This window comes from Pleurodeles waltl, chromosome 6 (genome assembly GCF_031143425.1).
Source record: "Pleurodeles waltl isolate 20211129_DDA chromosome 6, aPleWal1.hap1.20221129, whole genome shotgun sequence".
Lineage (NCBI taxonomy): Eukaryota > Metazoa > Chordata > Amphibia > Caudata > Salamandridae > Pleurodeles > Pleurodeles waltl.
In genome coordinates this window covers 756,925,107-756,943,208 of record NC_090445.1, presented here as the reverse complement: position 1 = coordinate 756,943,208, position 18,102 = coordinate 756,925,107, and the positions used below count along the sequence as shown (strand labels likewise).

Here is an 18,102-nt window from a genome sequence, read left to right as displayed (position 1 = left end):
TATCAAATAAATGACACTTTCAATTTTCCGGCCTCCTTAAATCAAATATACACGTGGTGCACGTAATTTGGCAAATCAACTTCCTAGAAATGCACTGATGCGTCCGTATAATCAGGGCGCTTTTCCTTCTAAAATCCTCGCTAGGTGTAGGCGCGTCAGTATCCTAGGAGACCACCACAATGCTACGACGTCAGCAGGGTGAACGCGCTAGTATCCTGGGAAACAGCGCGTGACGACACGACGTCAGAAATGCTGAAGACAGGCGCTGCGCGAGCACTGCCGTTGGAGCTCGCGACAGACGGCGCGTGTAAAATGTACACAAGTAAGTCTTATAATACGCATAAGAAGCAGATTTAACAAAAAGCACACTTAGGTTTCTCCAACCCGGCTGTGTTGAACAGTCGGGCTGGAGAAACTGCACAGACCCCAGGGCAGTGTCTAAGCGGCAGTCCAAGCCGCTCAGACCAATCCTGATGCTGCTCTCATGCTTCGTTTAGCATGATAGCAGCACCAGGATGGCTCGGGAGCCTGTTCTGGTGACCCAGTGAAACCTGCGACACCAGAAGAGGAGCGAGGCGTCAGGAACCGCCCTCCTCCTTCACATTTGCGGCAAGTGCCGCTGACTGTCACATAATTCACTTTAGTTTTCTTTCTTGGACTGCAAAGTGAGACGAGTTGGTAAACACCAGTCCCAATGTTAAAAAAGAAGTAGCAGAATACATAGCCAGATATTTATCGACACAATAAATACAGAATATAAAGGCCCCTTCATTTGTTGCCTTGGCTTTAGCGACGCACCAAAAATTCGTCTCACACGTTTTTGAGGAGAGGACACACCACACAGGCACATCAGTGCCGGAAGATGACACCTATGCATGCATGAGGAGAGAGTGTGGTATGCCAGAAATGCATGCAGTGCCAGTGAAGTGTACTTCACAGAATTTTCTTGTTAGCAACGAAAGTGGCTGACCGACCCCCGGCGTGACGGCGAACACTGACAGCCGCAGTCTGAGGAGGTTTGCTGTGGATATCTTCCAGTTACACTGTAGGTGCCAGAAGCAGCGTAAGCTCCAAAATAGCCTTTCACATGATGCTGGATATACAAAAGAGATGATGTGGCGTTACAGCCAGAGCTGCCACTTGGAATTGGGTTTGAGTCCCAGTTCTTGCTCAACATCCTGTGATTCTGGGCAAATGATCTCCCTGTGCGTAATACAAAATCTACATGTTCTTGTGTGACGTAACTGGTGTTCATGTAAAGTTCTTCAATACCTGGGTGGAGTGTGTGCTATATAAAACTGCTAAAAAGTATTTAGCTGATTCTTGTTTGGGCTGTCTTGTGGAATCAGTAAAAAAAAAAGATACAAAACTCTGGGCACCCATCTTGAAGGCGGGGGTCTAGCCGCCCTTATCTATACATGGGACAGTCAGTACAGAGACAGAGCGAGTGGGCATACCAAAGGAGGCACAATTAAAACAAGGATGGTCTCGCCTTTTTAATACGAGTACCAAGGTATTAGCTTGGGCAATTCATGTTTGTAAAGCTTTGTTTAAAAAGTAAAAGAAAATTATATTTCAATACACTGGTGGAAAAGTGAACACATATCTTAAGATATTTCAAAACTGTATATTCAGAAATGGCCTGCTTTAGTTTCAAACACTTTTCTCCCAGGAAACTCTCTCCTTTAGTTTTAAAGGTTGCCTATTCATGTTTTGTAGGCTTTCTCTTTTAGAAAAATTAACACAAAAGACTTATGGCCTCATTACGAGGCTCCTTGTCTTAAGACCTATAGACACTCGGTAAGACAGACCTCATTGCTGTCTATCGCTCTGCCTTACTGCTGTGTTTACCTTTTATTCTCCCTGTCCCTCCCTCCCTTCTTCCTCATTTTACCCCTGCTGCCTGTGTTCAGTGGTAATATGTAGGGCTTGCTACCTATTGCTGCTTACTTTTAATTGTTTTTATACCTTTTATTCTCCCTGTCCCTCCCTCCCTCCCTTGTTCCTCATTGGACCCCTGCTGCCCCGTGTTCAGTGGCAGCAGGTGGTGCTAGCCGCCTATTGCAGCTTACTTTTAATTGTTTTTAAGACTGGAATGGCACCATTTTTCCTGTAGGCTTCTGTGCCTCGAGGAGACGCCATTTTGGTTTCCGGTCTAGCTGCACTGTCTGCTGCCTCTCTGTCCACTTTATAAGGGCCATGAATCACCGGACCCGCTGTGGACCTGTATACACTCCGTAAGACAGACCTCATTGCTGTCTATCGCTCTGCCTTATTGCTGCGTTTACCTTTTATTGTCCCTGTCCCTCCAACCCTTCTTCCTCATTTTACCCTGCTGCTCGTGTTCAGTGCCAGCAGGTGGGGCTAGCCACCTATTGCGGCTTACTTTTGTTTTTATACCTTTTATTCTCCCTGTCCCTCCTTCCCTTGTTCCTCATTTGACCCCTGATGCTGCCCCCTCTGACCTAGATGTAACAAAATTTTCAGCTAGTCAACTCCTTGCCCCTCAGAACGCCTGTTTTGAACTGCTGCCAGCACTCTTTTGACCCTGGTATCCCACACTGGGTCTGCAACAACTGCTTATGGACTCCTCACAGTGTAGTGGTGCAGCTCCGAAGGAAGTACAATGGGTAAGTCGGCAGATTGCTTTTAGTCAATTGCCGATCCCCACCCACCCACAAAATTGATATCCATTTACTGTTCAGTGACTATGCCCCAGAAGTAATATTTCTGACAGAAACTTGGCTCTGGGAGGAATCCTCTCCAGATGTCACTTTGGCCCTGCCTCATGGGTACTCAATAAACCGATTAGATAGGGCACAGGTGGGGGGGATCGCCATTATCTTCAAGGACTCTATTAAGTGTCTGTCTCAATGTCTCAATGTCTCAACCTCTGATAATTCCTGACTGTGAAAGCATGTCCTTCTCCCTAACAGTAAACCCTCCATTCACATTCTCCATGGCTCTTATATACTGCTCCCCTGTCCCTCACGTTAGGTTTAGTCAAGCTCTTCCTGAACAAGTTGCTGATCTAGTTGGTAGTAAATCTAAGTTTACTGTTCTCTGCGATTTTAATATTCATGCGGACGAACCAAGTAATGCCGCAGCTAAAACACTACTTGCAGACATTGATGTGCTAGGTCTCACACAGATGATTAATGGGCCTACACATAACAAAGGTCATATGATCGACCTTGTGTTCAGCAACACCTCAGAATTTTCAGCACAGACACCCCTTCCTCTGTCATGGTCTGATCTCTTTTCAATTAGGCTCATGATACCCAATACCGCCGCTGACACGAGTCGGCTAGCAAACAGGTTATCTGGTCGGCACTGGTTTAAGCTAAATTGCAAGGAATGGACCTCCACCCTTGAGAACACTATAGCCATTCTCCTTAATTCCACCCTAAGTTCAGGGGACAAATTCAATGAATGGATCTCCACATACTTAGACTCTGTACTACCAATAAAAACTATCACCTGAGGTGCAGGCCATAAAAAATCACCATTGTTCACTCCTCAGCTATTGCTGCTAAAAAAGGAGTGTAAATACCTTGAAAGAAAGTGGAGGAAAACTTATGATATGTCCGCAAAAAAACTAATATAGGAAAGTAATTAGACACTTCCATACAGAAATGAAAGCCACACAGTCATCCTATTATGCATTTAAAATATATCAGTCCTCCAACTCTCCCAAATAAATCTTCTCAGTATTTAAAGAAATCATTCAAGTGCCCCCTCACACCGATCTCAGTGAAGCCTCCAAGGAGCATAGGAATAATTTGGCGTGTTTCTTTCAAAAGAAAATTCTAGACACTTATTTAGCCTTTCCAGATATGACCACCCAGAATGACGACCTTGCAGGCCAGGCTCAGGTTCTAAACTCCAGAGATCCTCCATTAGATTTTCCACCCCTTACAGAGAAATCGGTAACAAACTTGTTACACATTATAAAATCACGATCTCCACTGGACCCTGCCCCTCATCACATTTTGGCATTAGGTTCAGACATGATTGCCCCTGCTCTGACTAAGGCCCTTAATGAGTCTTTAACAACAGGCCTTATTCCGACACATTGGAAACATGCTATCATTAAACCTTTACTTAAAAAGCCTCATCTAGATACAGCCCTATTGAGTAACTATAGACCAATTTCTGTCTTGCCTATAGCAGCTAAACCGATTGAAAAACATATCAATAGACATCTGTCAGGTTTTCTTGAAGAACAAAAGATCCTTCATCATATTCAAATGGGCTTCAGAACCCAACATAGTACTGAGGCTGCCCTTCTGGCAGTAGTCGAAGATGTTCACGATGGCTGGATTTAGGGGGTGATGCCGCCATCATTCTATTGGACCTAAGTGCTGCTTTTAACAATGTGTTTTCTTAACATTTTGCTTCATAGAATTTTCCATGCAGGCATCAAGGGGCACGCTTTGAAATGAGTCTCCTCCGTTTTCAGGGATAGAACCTTTCAAGTTCTTGATTGCGCCTTTTTTTCGAACAGCTTTTCTCTCGGCTGTGGCGTGCCCCAGGGCTCCTCTCCCAGCTCTCCGTTGTTTAATATCTATATGTCCTCTCTGGCTGAGATTGTGGAACCTTACAGCTTGTCACTGGTTTTCTATGCTGACGATATATAGCTGGTTTTCTCATTCTCGACCATCTCTAAGACAGGTCAGCCCAGCCAGACACCCTGTCTAAAGCAGTAGCTAGATGGATGGCCAGCTGTAAACGTAAGCTGAACGAAGGAAAACCAGAAGTCATGCTGGTGGGTAATTATGGCCCACTCAGATCCCCTTCTCTGCTCCCTCATGGGTTAGAAGGCCTGCCTCCACCAAGAGACAGCATAAAGTCCTTGGGTTTTTGGCTAAACTCCCACCTGACTATGGACTATCAATCTAAAAAGCTGGCAGCCACCTGTTGTCTATTAAGACTTCTTAGAAAAGTCTTTCATATACTTCCTTTTCAAGCCAAAAGGCTAATCACTCAGGCTCTCATAATTTCACGCCTGAACTATGTAAATATCCTCTATCCGAGTTCACCTCGATAGGTACTAAAAAGACTTCAGGTGGTGCAGAACGCCGCAGCATTCCTACTTATGAAGATTCCCAGACACCTGTCCACAAAACCTGCTTTAGTTTACTTTCAGTGGCCGCCTGTGGAACAGCGGATCAACTTCAAGGCCCTCTGCACTTTGTACAGAGCTCTGCATAATAAGTTTCTGGCATTTCTTAAACAAATTGCATCACCTTACATCCCTCAAAGGGCTCTTAGATCCTCAACAGCCTCCCTGATTAACGTTCCACGAATTAAGAAAGCAAGATGGGGAGGTCAATATTTAGCATTTGGAGCCTCAAATCTGTGGAATTCCCTTCCCTTGGAGTTCTGCCAGGATAGTCAAGAAATTTCCTTTCGTAAGACGTTGAAGACCCTTCTGTTGCCTCCTTGTTGTTCTGATTTCGCTCTAGCGCTGTAAGGCCTTTGAGTAGCCATGCGCTTTACAAACTCCTATACTAAACTTCTAAACTAAGACCGAGAGCCTTGTGATGGCAGTCAGGACAGCCGCTGCAGTGATGGTCCGACCAACAATATTAAGACCCTGGAGGTCAGACCAGCCAGTGTTCCGCCGTCTCCGCCAGAATAAGTGATCCAAACGGGTTGATGGTGGGTGGAGGTCGCATTACGCCAAGCCAGCGCTGCATGCAGCTCTGCCCTGTAGATTAGGACCTTGTTCTCTGCCAGCCTTTTCATAGCAGTTTCACAGCCATGAAAATGCTGGTGGAGAACAGGTGCAGGGGACCACAGTGGGCCCCCTGACTGCCCATGCACTTAGCATGAGCAGTAGAGGGGTTCCCCTGCCCAGCACTTTTGTAGTGTTCACTGTCTGCTTTGCTGTGCTGTGCAGCCAGTGAACAATGCAAGGGTGCCGGTGCATCCTGCAGGTGACAGCTTGGCCTCCGGCTCAATTTCGAGCCAAAGACAATGCTGCTGCCTGTTTCCTGGTAGGCTGATAGGTGGAAACCTAGATTTCCACCCGTCAGCCTAGCGGGAAACTCCTAATAGGTCTGGCAGGGTGGTTGCGACTACGGCAGCAACCACCCTGTAGAGATATTGGTGGGTGGGTTATCCCGTCTGTCAATTTATAATTAGGCCCTCAGTTTTTCCCATGTGCTTGGTAAAATTATTTCATGCACCATGTTCAAACAAATGTAATTTAGTGTGAGGAAAACCAGCAGAACGTTTTTTCCTTTTCTTTTGTCCAACAAAAACTCTGCTGCGGGATGCAGGTGTAAGGCATTTCCTGTCTTTGACCACTTGTCTTAATTGAAGTGTAAATTAAGTATGAATAGTTCAGAATTAATTTGTATAATTGGCTGGTCTATTACCTTTTATTGGACCCTGTGAATTTTACTTTTGCATAAAATATTCGTTTACAGCTTCTTTAAATAGTTTTATGTGTAAGAATTCCTTTTGAGAATCCACTTCAGCCTTGAATCAAATATTTAAGCAAATCAAAGGATTTTCTACCATTGATATATTTCCATAACAAATGTAAAAATTACAGGCTTAGCAAATAATGTAAAGGGTAACAATGAATGCCTGAATTCCCCTGGTATTTTGGTATTTTTTTTAAATCTTGACCATGGCTCTCGCTAGAAGGAATTTCCTTAGAAGGTAACAGTGATGTTGACCATTTTATCAGCTATTTTCACTGTTAATGTCACACTCTCCAACCTGTTGTCATGGTTGTCATGTTGCACCAATAAAGGCACGTGGGAGTAATTCTTCAAACTAATCCTTCCCCACTTGGGCTCATTAACTGGCTTTAACCGTGTGGTATTTGAGCTTTGCCAGCATTCGCTCAGAGACTTGCTGTAAGTAATACCACTGGTGGAACAATAAAAGTGTGCCTCCCATCTTTTTTCTAGGGTGTCTGTGAACCACAGTCGTCCTGTGCCTCAGCTTCTCCATGAAAATCTATTCCGATCCTAATGAATCTGTAACCCACCGCTTCCAGGACTGATATGCCATTTAATAATGCACATCAGGAGTATTGTTATCCTTCATATCTCGCCCATCTTCTTTAGACAGTAGAAATGTACAGGCAGAAGTAGGAACATGCATGGAGTTTTGGCTCATCTGAAAACACTATTTTGCCTTTGGTTTCTTGCAGTTTGGCCAGACTTTGTGTTGGTGCTGTAAGACAGTGTTACCCAGCCTTATACAAGCACTGGCGCTAGGAAAAAACCCTTTGCTGCTATAAGAGACCCTGTTTTGTCCCTTAATGAAACAACACTTTTGGTACTTCTTGATGAGGTGTTTCTATCAGTAGTTAAGAACACACACTCTCCCCAAGTTCTCTTGTTTGATAATACACGTCATTAAAGCTTCTGCTTCATAATTTATAACATGTTTATTTTTGTGACAAAATTGACTTTTTTGGGTGGTTCAGGGATAAGTACATATTCACCTGTCACTAAATCATGCAACATAGATCTCTTACCCCATTGTCTAAATAAATCTTTTGTTTGTTTTGCAGAAAAAAGAATAATGGACAGGAACAGCACACTGACTCCTCCGATCACACCCAATTTCGAATCGTTGCACAAACCTATATGTATCAGACGAACTATGCGAAAGTTGGCAAATGCATTATTATCAACAACAAGAACTTTCATGAAAGAACAGGTATTGCTCTTAGTTTCCTCTTTGTATTCTACCTTTGTAACATTTTGGGGCCTATTCACAAATTACATTTTGTATTATATTTGTAGTACTACATTTGTACTACTAACATAAAGCTAAATGCTATTCATAAGCTAACATTCAGATGTCTCTGCCTCCACCTCTCCTATTTTTTTTGTGTGGAGATCTCTGTCCCGACTGAAGCGCTCTCCACAAACATACACCTGTGGTTTAGTAGTAAATGGGGGCAGGACGGGGGAATTGGCTGGTAAATGGGGAATATTTGCTACTAAATGAGGGGCTAAGCGAGGAATAAGGAAAAGTTAAGGGAGGGATAGGGAAGGTTGTGAGGCAGACATGCAGCCACCCACAAAAGAGAAAGCCCATTGCCATTCAAAAACTGGCCTTTATAGTTACTACAGCCAAAAAGGACCAATACATTCATACAGGTACTCAAGCTCAGAGCTGGACGAAGTTCAGTAACACCCATAGTACTTCAAAACTCTCCCATTGAAAATAACGGGGGCAGGGACTTAAAATAAAACCCCATAGGAACTACTGTTAAAATAAATTCAAATATTTACTTAGTATTAAAACATTGTCTATAAAACAACATTTTTTATTTCATTTGAAAACATTTTATGAACATTTTCAATTTGAAAACGAACATTAATATTTATATGCAAATACTTATATGCCACTTTTAATATTTATAAAACATAATAGAAAGTATTTTTTACTTCAAGTGTGATTTTTTTAAAATCTAATCAGAAATATAGTTTTTCATGTAACATACTCAAAATATTTTTTTCATTTAATCATTTAAAATTATTAATGCAGTACCGTTTTATATTTTTCTACATTTAAAATAAATATATAATATTCATTAACATTAATATTTAGCATATGAATATGTTTTCAAATATTTTAAAAGATTAGTAAACGTTCATTAATTTACTTATACTTTAATATTACATAGGGAAATCCTGCCCTGATTGTGGAGGTCTCCGCCAATTGAGTAGAAAATAACATACTTTTGTAAAGTCACTACTAGTAGTACCTTTGAGGTCGTATTTGGTGTTTCTATTGACTCCAACACCTATTTCAGGGTGTGGGTCATGTAAGACTACACTTTTGTGTAACTTTACACTTGTAAATGGAGAATAGCTAGAAGTAGTAAAGTTTCTAAAAAATGTAAGAGTGAATTTACTTGTAGTTAGTCTATGGATTGAGGTTACATGTTTGTATAGGCCCCAATGTTTGTAAACATAAGCCCAATCATTACCTTACTATCTTGAGCTTTGCTAGTGTGCAAGATCGCCTAATGCTAAACCTTCTTTCACCTGGGCTTACAATCAGGTGACATTGGAGGTGGCTTTTAAAGTTGCTCAACTTGAGGTAGTGAAGATTTTTGTGTCATAAATCTATCTGTGTGTAGATGTGTGCACTGCTTGATCTTTACTGATCTCATGTTGGCGCATAAAGGTGTCACTGTTACCATGTAGATGAAACACGATGGTTGTACCATCCTCCCCCTGCCCTCTAGACCATGTTACACCTCTGGGTCACATAGTGTGCCTGAGAGGTCCATTCCATAATCTAGGCTAAGTTGATTCCACTGAACTAGGGTTCAAATGTTTTGGCCCCAGCTGTTAAATTGTTCGGCGATAAGAGATCACAAGTAGCACAGACACACACTCCCTGACAAACATCAAAGTAAACACCCAAGAGTCGGCAAATGAGGGACTTGTACGACATAGCAATACAGCAGATGCTTATCTGTGTTATCCCTTATACCTACCAGTTTTGTGTACCAAATAGTGGCTAATGGCATGAGCCAGAAACTTAAGATTGCTTTGGAATGTTTGAATTCTCGATGGAAACCAAATAAAATACAAAAATGCCAATAACGACCTGCTTGTTAAAAAATAAAAATAAAGGTACCACTGTGAATTCGAGCCGTTTAACTGCTAAGCTAGATGCATTTTAAGTCGAGAAATACGTGTTCACTCTCAGTTCTAAAGTCATTCAGTGAAAATAGGTGGCTCGTTGTTGAGCACTTCCCCAAAAATAACAATATCTTTAGGATATCAAACACAGTCTATAGACTCAGACTCAAGCCATTGGAAATGAAGTTTCATAAAAAAAGTAATGATTTGAATACAGTATTGCTTAAACCACAATTTTGTTGGCCATTAACCAGAATGGGGTTTGCCTACTTTGGAGATCTTCATTGTGCCCTGCTACAGTTGACATCCTTTGTGTGATATGGAGCTCAAATGGTGGCTAGTACCAAACAGTTTCAAAATGATGGCACGCTAGAAAAGAGATCTGTAAACCAGGGTGTGCACTAGATAATATCTTTTTCACATGGAATCCCACGTCTCCTTCCCTCCTGCCCTCTAGCAAGGGCTTTCACTCTGTCGCAAATAGATATTGTTTTCTGTATCCACGTCCTCACCTAGGATGCCTCCTCCTTAAAACCAGTGCAAGCAAATCTTCGGAAGAATGGCAGAAAATGTAGTCAATTTAGCTATCAATGTGGATTTCTAAACTGAGTGTACAACATTGTTCAAGTGTCACTAACTCATTTTGACTTCAGTTAAGCATGAGGGTGATTGATCATTTTGAACAATAATGAAGAGAGTGACTTTTCTCAATTGTGTGGGGATGAGTGAAAACATGAGAAAGTAATATCTTCTCTAAGTTGTAGTAAAAAAGATTCTGAGATTTTCTCAATGATAATGTATAAACAGCTCAGCTGCTCTAGAGTTCTTTATCAAGACGTTTTGCTCCAATTTTTAAGATGTGATCTCTTTTTAGGTTTCACCTGCACAGCGCTTGTGCTGTGCTTGGGAAATCTACTGTGTTCAATATACCTTAAAAGGGTCTCACATCCCACCCTTGTTTTTTCCTTGCTTTTCATTGGTTCCTCTGCTTGCCACTTACTTTTCCTCTGTTTCCATTGGTGGTAGCATATTTCCTGCCTTTAACAATGCTTCTTTCTTGTATGTTCGCTCTTATCAGTGTTTCGAGGCCCAAATACTGTTTCCTTCCGCTTCGTGGGCCATTTTTATGGGCAAGTGCAAAGCGCTCCCTCCATTCTGTAATCTCTCTTTGGGCTTCAAACAGCGCCCATGTCACGTCAGTCACTTACATTGGCTCGTGGGCTTGCCTTAAAAAATCCGCTTGCTTTCATTTGTGAAAGGCATGCATACATCATGCCTTTTCCGGTGTTTAGCCCACCTACACAGCAGCGGTAAACTACTAAAAACATACAAGGCTCGATGTTTTCAGCCTGGGGTCCCGACTACTTTATCTGTTTATTTTCCACGCAGCGCGATCGCGCTGCATTTTACATAGAGGGATCGCGCTGCGTTTTTTTTTTCTTTACAATGCTAATAGCTCTAACTCGAGCAAATGCGAGACCCATTGTATTGCAAATGCTTGGTTTTCTATATTTCCTCCTACCTAACTGCATTGTTTTTTTTCTGTTTGTTTCCTATATTTCTCTCTGCTTCTCGGACTAGTTCACACTAAGGTGTAAATGGCTACATTCTCTTAAAGGTGCCTCTTTTGCCTTTCATGACATTTTAAATGTATGTTTTCTTTTTTTGATTGTGATGTTTCGCTTAAGTGGGTGTCGTAAGGGAGTGGTATAAGGACTAATTTCTTATGCTACATCCATTAACTTAATTGCTTTTGACTTACCCTATTCTTATAAACTCGCTGTAGTCGTAGTCCGCATTCCAGCACTTAATATTAAACTAACTAATTGGCAAGATGCAACATACCAATTAGGACGCAATCGTCTGAATTGTGAAGACCGGCACAAGAGCCCTCTATGCTCCAAGGCGCTTTCTACAAAGCTCAATGATTTAAATTCTCGCTGCTGAGAAATGCATGAAGTATTGTGTAATTAACAAATTAGAATCGTGGCAAGGTCAATTTATACTTCCAAGGTCTTTTAAGGTAAGTACACTGAATACCATTACATTAAGCGACAGTAACGTCTGATACTTTTAATGCTTCCAAATTGCAAAGGTGAGGTATAAAGTGATAAATAGAACTACATTCTATAGCTACTTTAATTTATAAGGCGCACAACGGAGATCTTCAATCCCCAAACCCAATATTTTGTGACATATTACAGGTATTAACTGGTTTGGATTGCACATATGCATTTCGTAGGAGCAAAGCAATAATATCTGAACCAAAACAAAGACAGCCACTTAACTTAATTCCCAAAATAAAGCCTACGTCTAATGAGATTAGAAACTAGTGCATCAGAAAACAGTGGCAGCATACATTCACTTTGTCTTTACTTTGGAATTAAAGGATTTCTCAATATAGAACAAAAACCTCCATTAAGAAATATATTCCGGATTCCTGTCTGGCAATATTAAACTGACTCAACTACCTACCAGACAGTAGCACTTAAATCGTAGGTTTCAAACAACGAACTATTTAGTCTACACCACTGTTCTGTTCAGTCCACATCCATCTTCACCTTTTCCTGCATTGATTTTGTTACTCTGCACCATATTTTCTTTTCTGAAGGCGCATTACTCGCAGCTGACTTGAGTGGCTATTTCACTGCATTCAAATTGTGTTGCTTTGACCTCACCCAACATCTGCTTTCTGACCCCGACATTTCGTTTCTTTGAAGGTCTCTTTATTTAGATTATTAAGTGAACAAAAATGACATTAATATTTGGGAAGCGTACTCATTTGATCGAAAGTGAGAAAAGCAAAAAGATAAATAAGTTCATGAGAAAACTAAATCATATCAGGTTTAGTAAGATTTTGAAATGTTCAAAACGGTCCTGCATTAAACGAAACAGACTAAAACAAAGACAACGAAATGCAAGGCTTAAAAATAAATCTAACAAAATGGTTTGTGGTAAGTTGTCTGAGCTTATAAACACAAAATAAATAAATACACCTTAACTTATTAAAAAATGAAATAAAAATTACTATGTAATTTACAAAATAATGAATGCAGAAAACTCTCATGAAAGTTTGGCCAGTTCAAATGTATTGTTTCTACTCTTTACGTCCCAGCATAAAATGCATTTCTGGATGTATTTGTCAAATATATTTGATAAAATGCATGCTTTTACCATTATTTAGTTAGAATTTGACACCTACTTCCTTAGTCACCTGATTCAGCCAAAAATAACGTGTGTGATGCCTAGAGGTAGTTGGCATTTACATTTACACTCAAGGCTTTAGTGCTAATTAAAAACTACGACACTGTCGTTGGGCCACCATAGTTTAAGCCACAAAAAAGACTGCATGGAATCTAGCGGTACAAACATTTCTAGTTTTTGTATGCAGCTACTAAATGATCATAATGTAGTTTTTTTATTAAATGAAATGTACTATTTAGCCAGTAGTAAAGTATCTCATAGTACATGCAACTTTTTGAAACACTCCAGCCAATATTCCAGCATCTATTCTGTAGTCCTCCCCTTCTACCCAGCATGACATATATGCCTAAAAGCAATTTTAAAGACATATTTGAGCTACAGTATGAGGTACACTATGTCTTCCACAGACCGTTTTGGAATTCAGCAGCCCAAACTAGATAAAAACAGAACAGTACACACACATGATTCATGTACTCCAATATCCCAGCTTCAGCCCTTTTTAGGTCGAGCATAGCATTGCAAAAGCGCTGCTTTCCCGACGTGTTATCATCTGTGTGGTTTTTAACCACACTCACCTCACGCCCAATCACTTTCACTCGTTTGTGGCTTGCCTTTCAAAAATCCTTTGACATCGGTAAATGCTTTACCCTTGTCCCGCTTTGGGGTGGTTTTGTTACCGCCTTGGGGCCTGACTCTGTTACATGGAAAACTGAACATTTGCTGATATGTTTGACTGCAAACTTCTTTTTCCTTTTGTGTCTCTCCTTTGTGCTCACTGCAGCCATGGCACTTTGAACTGACTTGCTTATGTCAACTGTTTACTTTTCATTTTCAAATTATGTGGCAAGAAAAGTCCATATAGGAATTTACAACACTAATAGCACTAACTTGAGCAAACGCAAGACCCACTGCAATGCAAATGCTTGTTTTAAAGCTGTTGAATGCATCGCTTGCGCTCTCAATTTATAATGTGCCGTAACCTGCACAGCGCTTGCGCTGTGCTTATTTTTATTTTCAGACTTACCCTGCACAGCGCTTGCAATGTGCTTCTTTACTGAATCTGCATGGCTGCATGCATTTCAAGATTGCCTTTAAAATGCATGTTTGAAATGCATGCAGCCACGAGAGATTAGGTAAACAAGCACAGCGCTGTGCTTGTTTATCTAATCTCCGAGTGGCGGAGTACACTTTATTAGCCTGCAGAATGATGATGATCTTCTTTCAGCATGGTCAGCCCCGATACTTTTTACAAAGTTTTATCTTCTACACCAGGTCACACAACATTCCATGACATCATAACATGAAACCCTGTCACACATGATAACCCTCAGAGAGCATACCATGGCAACCCTCTTTCTTTAACATATTACACTAAAGAAAAAACAAAGAAAAATAGAAGCAAACCATAGATATATATTAAAACATGAATTGACAGTGGAAGAAATGGAAAATCAAAACATAACCCTTCACATCAACTTGCTGAACTAACTCTCTCTCTCTCTCTCTCACTCTCTCTCTCTCTCTCTCTCTCTCTCTCTCTCTCTCTCCTCTCTCTCTCTCTCTCTCTCTCTCTCTCTCTCTCTCTCTCTCTCTCTCTCTCTCTCTCTCTCTCTCTCTCTCTCTCTCTCTCTCTCTCTCTCTCTCTCTCTCTCTCTCTCTCTCTCTCTCTCTCTCTCTCTCTTCCCCCCCTTGTTAGTTCCTCTCTGGTTCACAGTGGGCATCATCCATATGTTGGCCACCATTCGCAACTCCTGCTGAACCACCAGTTGTTTCCACCTGTATTCTCATGACGAACACAGTTCCTAGAAATTTTCTCCACAATCCATTTATTTTACCAGTTTGTTTATTATTGTCCATGTTCCGCGTGTTCCTGTCACTCATGCAAGTCTTGCAGCGAGTGGGTCTGACTTTGTCCCTCACAATATTCCACATAAATGTATTAGCTTTGTAATGAACCTCTGTAGTGCCCTTTTTGCCATTAGAGAGAATGATCCCCTTTTCAACAGTCACAATATTTTGCATTCTACTTTGCACTTTTAGAGCCTTCTAAAACACAACTTTCCCATCCCAGTGGCTTTTGGCAGCTCATAAATTGGATAACAAAATAAAATCCTACCTTCTCCCGCACTAGGGTAAATCTGATTGTCCACCCATCATCATCATCATCATCATCATCATTATTATGTTTTGAGGACCTGTGCATCTTCCTGCCTATTTTAATCCCCTTGTAGAATGCTGCTCAATATATTACATGGATTTAAATGGGAATTTGTACAAAAGGAATGGAACATAACTTCTCAGTGTCTACAATTTTGCTGTTGTCCTGGACCATTGAGCAGACGAAGTGCTATATCATATTCCATACATAGTCTGCCATGATATTACTGCCCATGCTCTTGCAGTGAAAGCTTATCTCGAACCCCTGAGGATTACACCAAGAAACCCAGACAACTAAATGGGGTATCATTGATGCCAGCGTGAAATGCAGATTAGACAAGCAATTAGTTCCAGGAACATAGAGAAACATGTATTTCAGCTACCAAGATTTTATTAATCTCTATCTGAATTTGCAGTCTCAGCAGTGAGAGAGACAATCTAAATCAACCCTTTATTAATTATTTTTACCTCTGGGGGGCCAGGACAAGTTTCAGAGGTTTGTCCTCAAAGGTAGCATGCTAGTTAGTCAAGAAAATCAAGTTTGTCCTGCTTGGAACATTTTTTTCACTCTTCAAACTGGTTCAGTGGAACCTTGTGGCAAAGGTATCTGGCATCAACAGCCCTTCCAAGCTACAGTTTAAACCTTGCCCCCTGGAGGATTTTGACTGCCAAAAATGTAAAAGTTAAAACCATAGTCTGGGTGGTACAGATCTATCAAACCCACAATCCAATTAAATGGAACCCAGGTTTGTACCCCACACTAAAACCAATGGCTTTAGCAGGAGTCAATGGAAGCGTGTATGCCTTTGCGGGACCCTCACGGCCACAGTCTTGGACCTTGCCTTACTGGAACATTTTGACTTCTATTTCAACAACTAAATCAGAAGGTAAAAAGATTGACCCAGACAACTCCACCTACTGTTTCCAACCTGTGCTCCAGCACAGTAACCATGAAATCGCACCAAGGTCCTGGTTAACCACAAATTGTACATTTTTATTGCCACTTTCCTTTTTTCCTTCTTTCATTATGTCTTTCTTTCTTTCTTTCTTTCTTTCTTTCTTTCTTTCTTTCTTTCTTTCTTTCTTTCTTTTTTTCTTTCTTTCTTTCCTTCTTTGCCACTTTGTGCCTTAATATTTTTAAAAAATCAGCTGCTACCTAGATCACATTTCCAGGACCTTTGGGTGGGAGACCATATATACACACAGTAATTCACAGACTATAGCTGTGACTTTGACTTACACAAGGCCCAATTTTACAAATACCTGCAATTGCAACATGTACTTGACACGTATTGCATGTGTGCCCCTTCCTGAGCTTCCAGTTGAAACCAAACTCACAGTAGATAGGCTACGTACAATCAAAAGATTCTGTGTTTATTATTAAAAGCCATTGGTCTAACTAGCTGAGAGAGCTAGCTGGGAGAGCGGCCTGGGGGCTTAGACTGAGAAGGAATGCAGTGGCGCTTAAAGGGTTAAAACAGTTTGTACAGAGACTGTGATTTCTGCTTGGCCAGATTTGTGTCAGTTGGTATACTTCCATAGGGTAATATTTTTCACCAGAGCTACTGTGGCAGCCCTACTTCCAAGCTTCCTTTGCTATTGCACGCACACAGGGCACTACAACCTTACAGTTTCATGCTGTGAAGTGATCTGATGTTACTCACATCTTGTCCCAGGCACTGGGCTAACTCATTGATCTTATTTTAAGGAGGGACTTATGGCCTGATGGAGGACCTGTGCGTGAGATGCTACAATCCTGGTATGGTTCATGGATCAATGTTTATTGCTTGATGGGACCATCTACTGCCCTACTGTCTTTGTTGATGGTGTGACTCTTGTTTTCTTGTCCAGCGCCATTTTTTGGCATGAGACCAGTGTGCAAAGAGGGCAGTTGCCCAGAGTCGTCCCCCCCCCGCCCCCCCAACAGCAAAGTGATCACGAGAACCAAGACTCACTCTCTTTTTCTCCCTCCTTTGTTTCTTCCTCTATCTCAACAACTCTGTCTCTCTGCCTACCTCAGCCTCTCTTTCTCTACTTGCTCCCCCCTCAACACTGTGAACTTTTCTATCTACCTCTCCTTGTCACCCTCTACGATGAATTTCTCTACTATCTCTTGCTCCACCTTGTTCACAAATCTTTACCTCTCTCTCTCTTCTAACTACTCTATGCCTACTCTTACCTCCTGTCTACCTTGCCCCCTTCGCTCTCCACTTCCGCCCTACGTTCCTCTAGGTCACTCCCTCTCTTTCAGGCTCTCTAGCTCATCTCTGTCTATCTTCACAATCACCAAATCCCTAGCCTTCTCTGTACCTAATTTTTCTAACCACCCCACTCGCTGACTGCCTCTATTGTCACCTCTCAATCTCTCCTTTGTTGTTTCACCTGTCTTTCTGTCGCGTGTCTGCCTGCTTACTTCACCTCTTTGAATGCACTCCTCTCTACCCCACTTTCTCTCTCTATACCAGTGATACTACAGCCCGGAGGCCGCATGCGGCCCTTTTGACCTTTGCATGCAGCCTGCACTGCAGCTGTAGCACTAGGCTGCTGTTTACTGGACTCTCACAGGCAATACTTTATTTAAACATTATTGAAGATAAAGAAAGGAAGTGAGGAATTTGTCCTGAACCGCTTAACTGCAGGAACACTTTCATTTTTTAAATACAGTCTTGCAGCAAATGTCTGCCACTATGATAAGGGTTCTTAAAAATTCAAAAAGTGTTTTTCATTTACATGCAGGACCATTTCATCTTACTACTTCAGATTCTATCAGTGCATGGATAAGTATTTTTTTTTTAGAACAATAGATTTCAAATATAAATTAAGAAACATTCATTCATACCCCCACCTTGATGACAATGCCAATAATGAATTAAGTCAGTTGTTATCTGCACTCTTTGATAGGCCTGATTTGCTATTATACATGAACAACTTCATAGTTTATTAAATAAAACACAGGAGAAGGGTTCGCACAGCACTCATACTGAAGTCATGCATTGTGAGGTCCTCCTACATACAATAATGAAGAAAATGAAGGGAACGTGAAATAAAACAATTGCCTAGGATCACACAGTTTGGTAAATTGGGGAAGCTGGGATTAATGCCAGGT

At 41.3% G+C, this 18,102-nt stretch overlaps 1 protein-coding gene across 2 annotated transcripts in view; it reads left to right on the top strand.

Annotated features, from left to right (window-relative positions):
* Positions 1–18,102, top strand: part of LOC138300241 (caspase-7-like) — a 358,375-nt gene that overhangs the window by 220,623 nt on the left and 119,650 nt on the right. For both annotated transcript variants that reach the window (XM_069239325.1, XM_069239326.1), the window contains exon 3: positions 7,541–7,689. In XM_069239325.1, the coding sequence (XP_069095426.1) occupies positions 7,541–7,689 (149 nt within the window). The remainder of the gene's footprint in view (positions 1–7,540; positions 7,690–18,102) is intronic.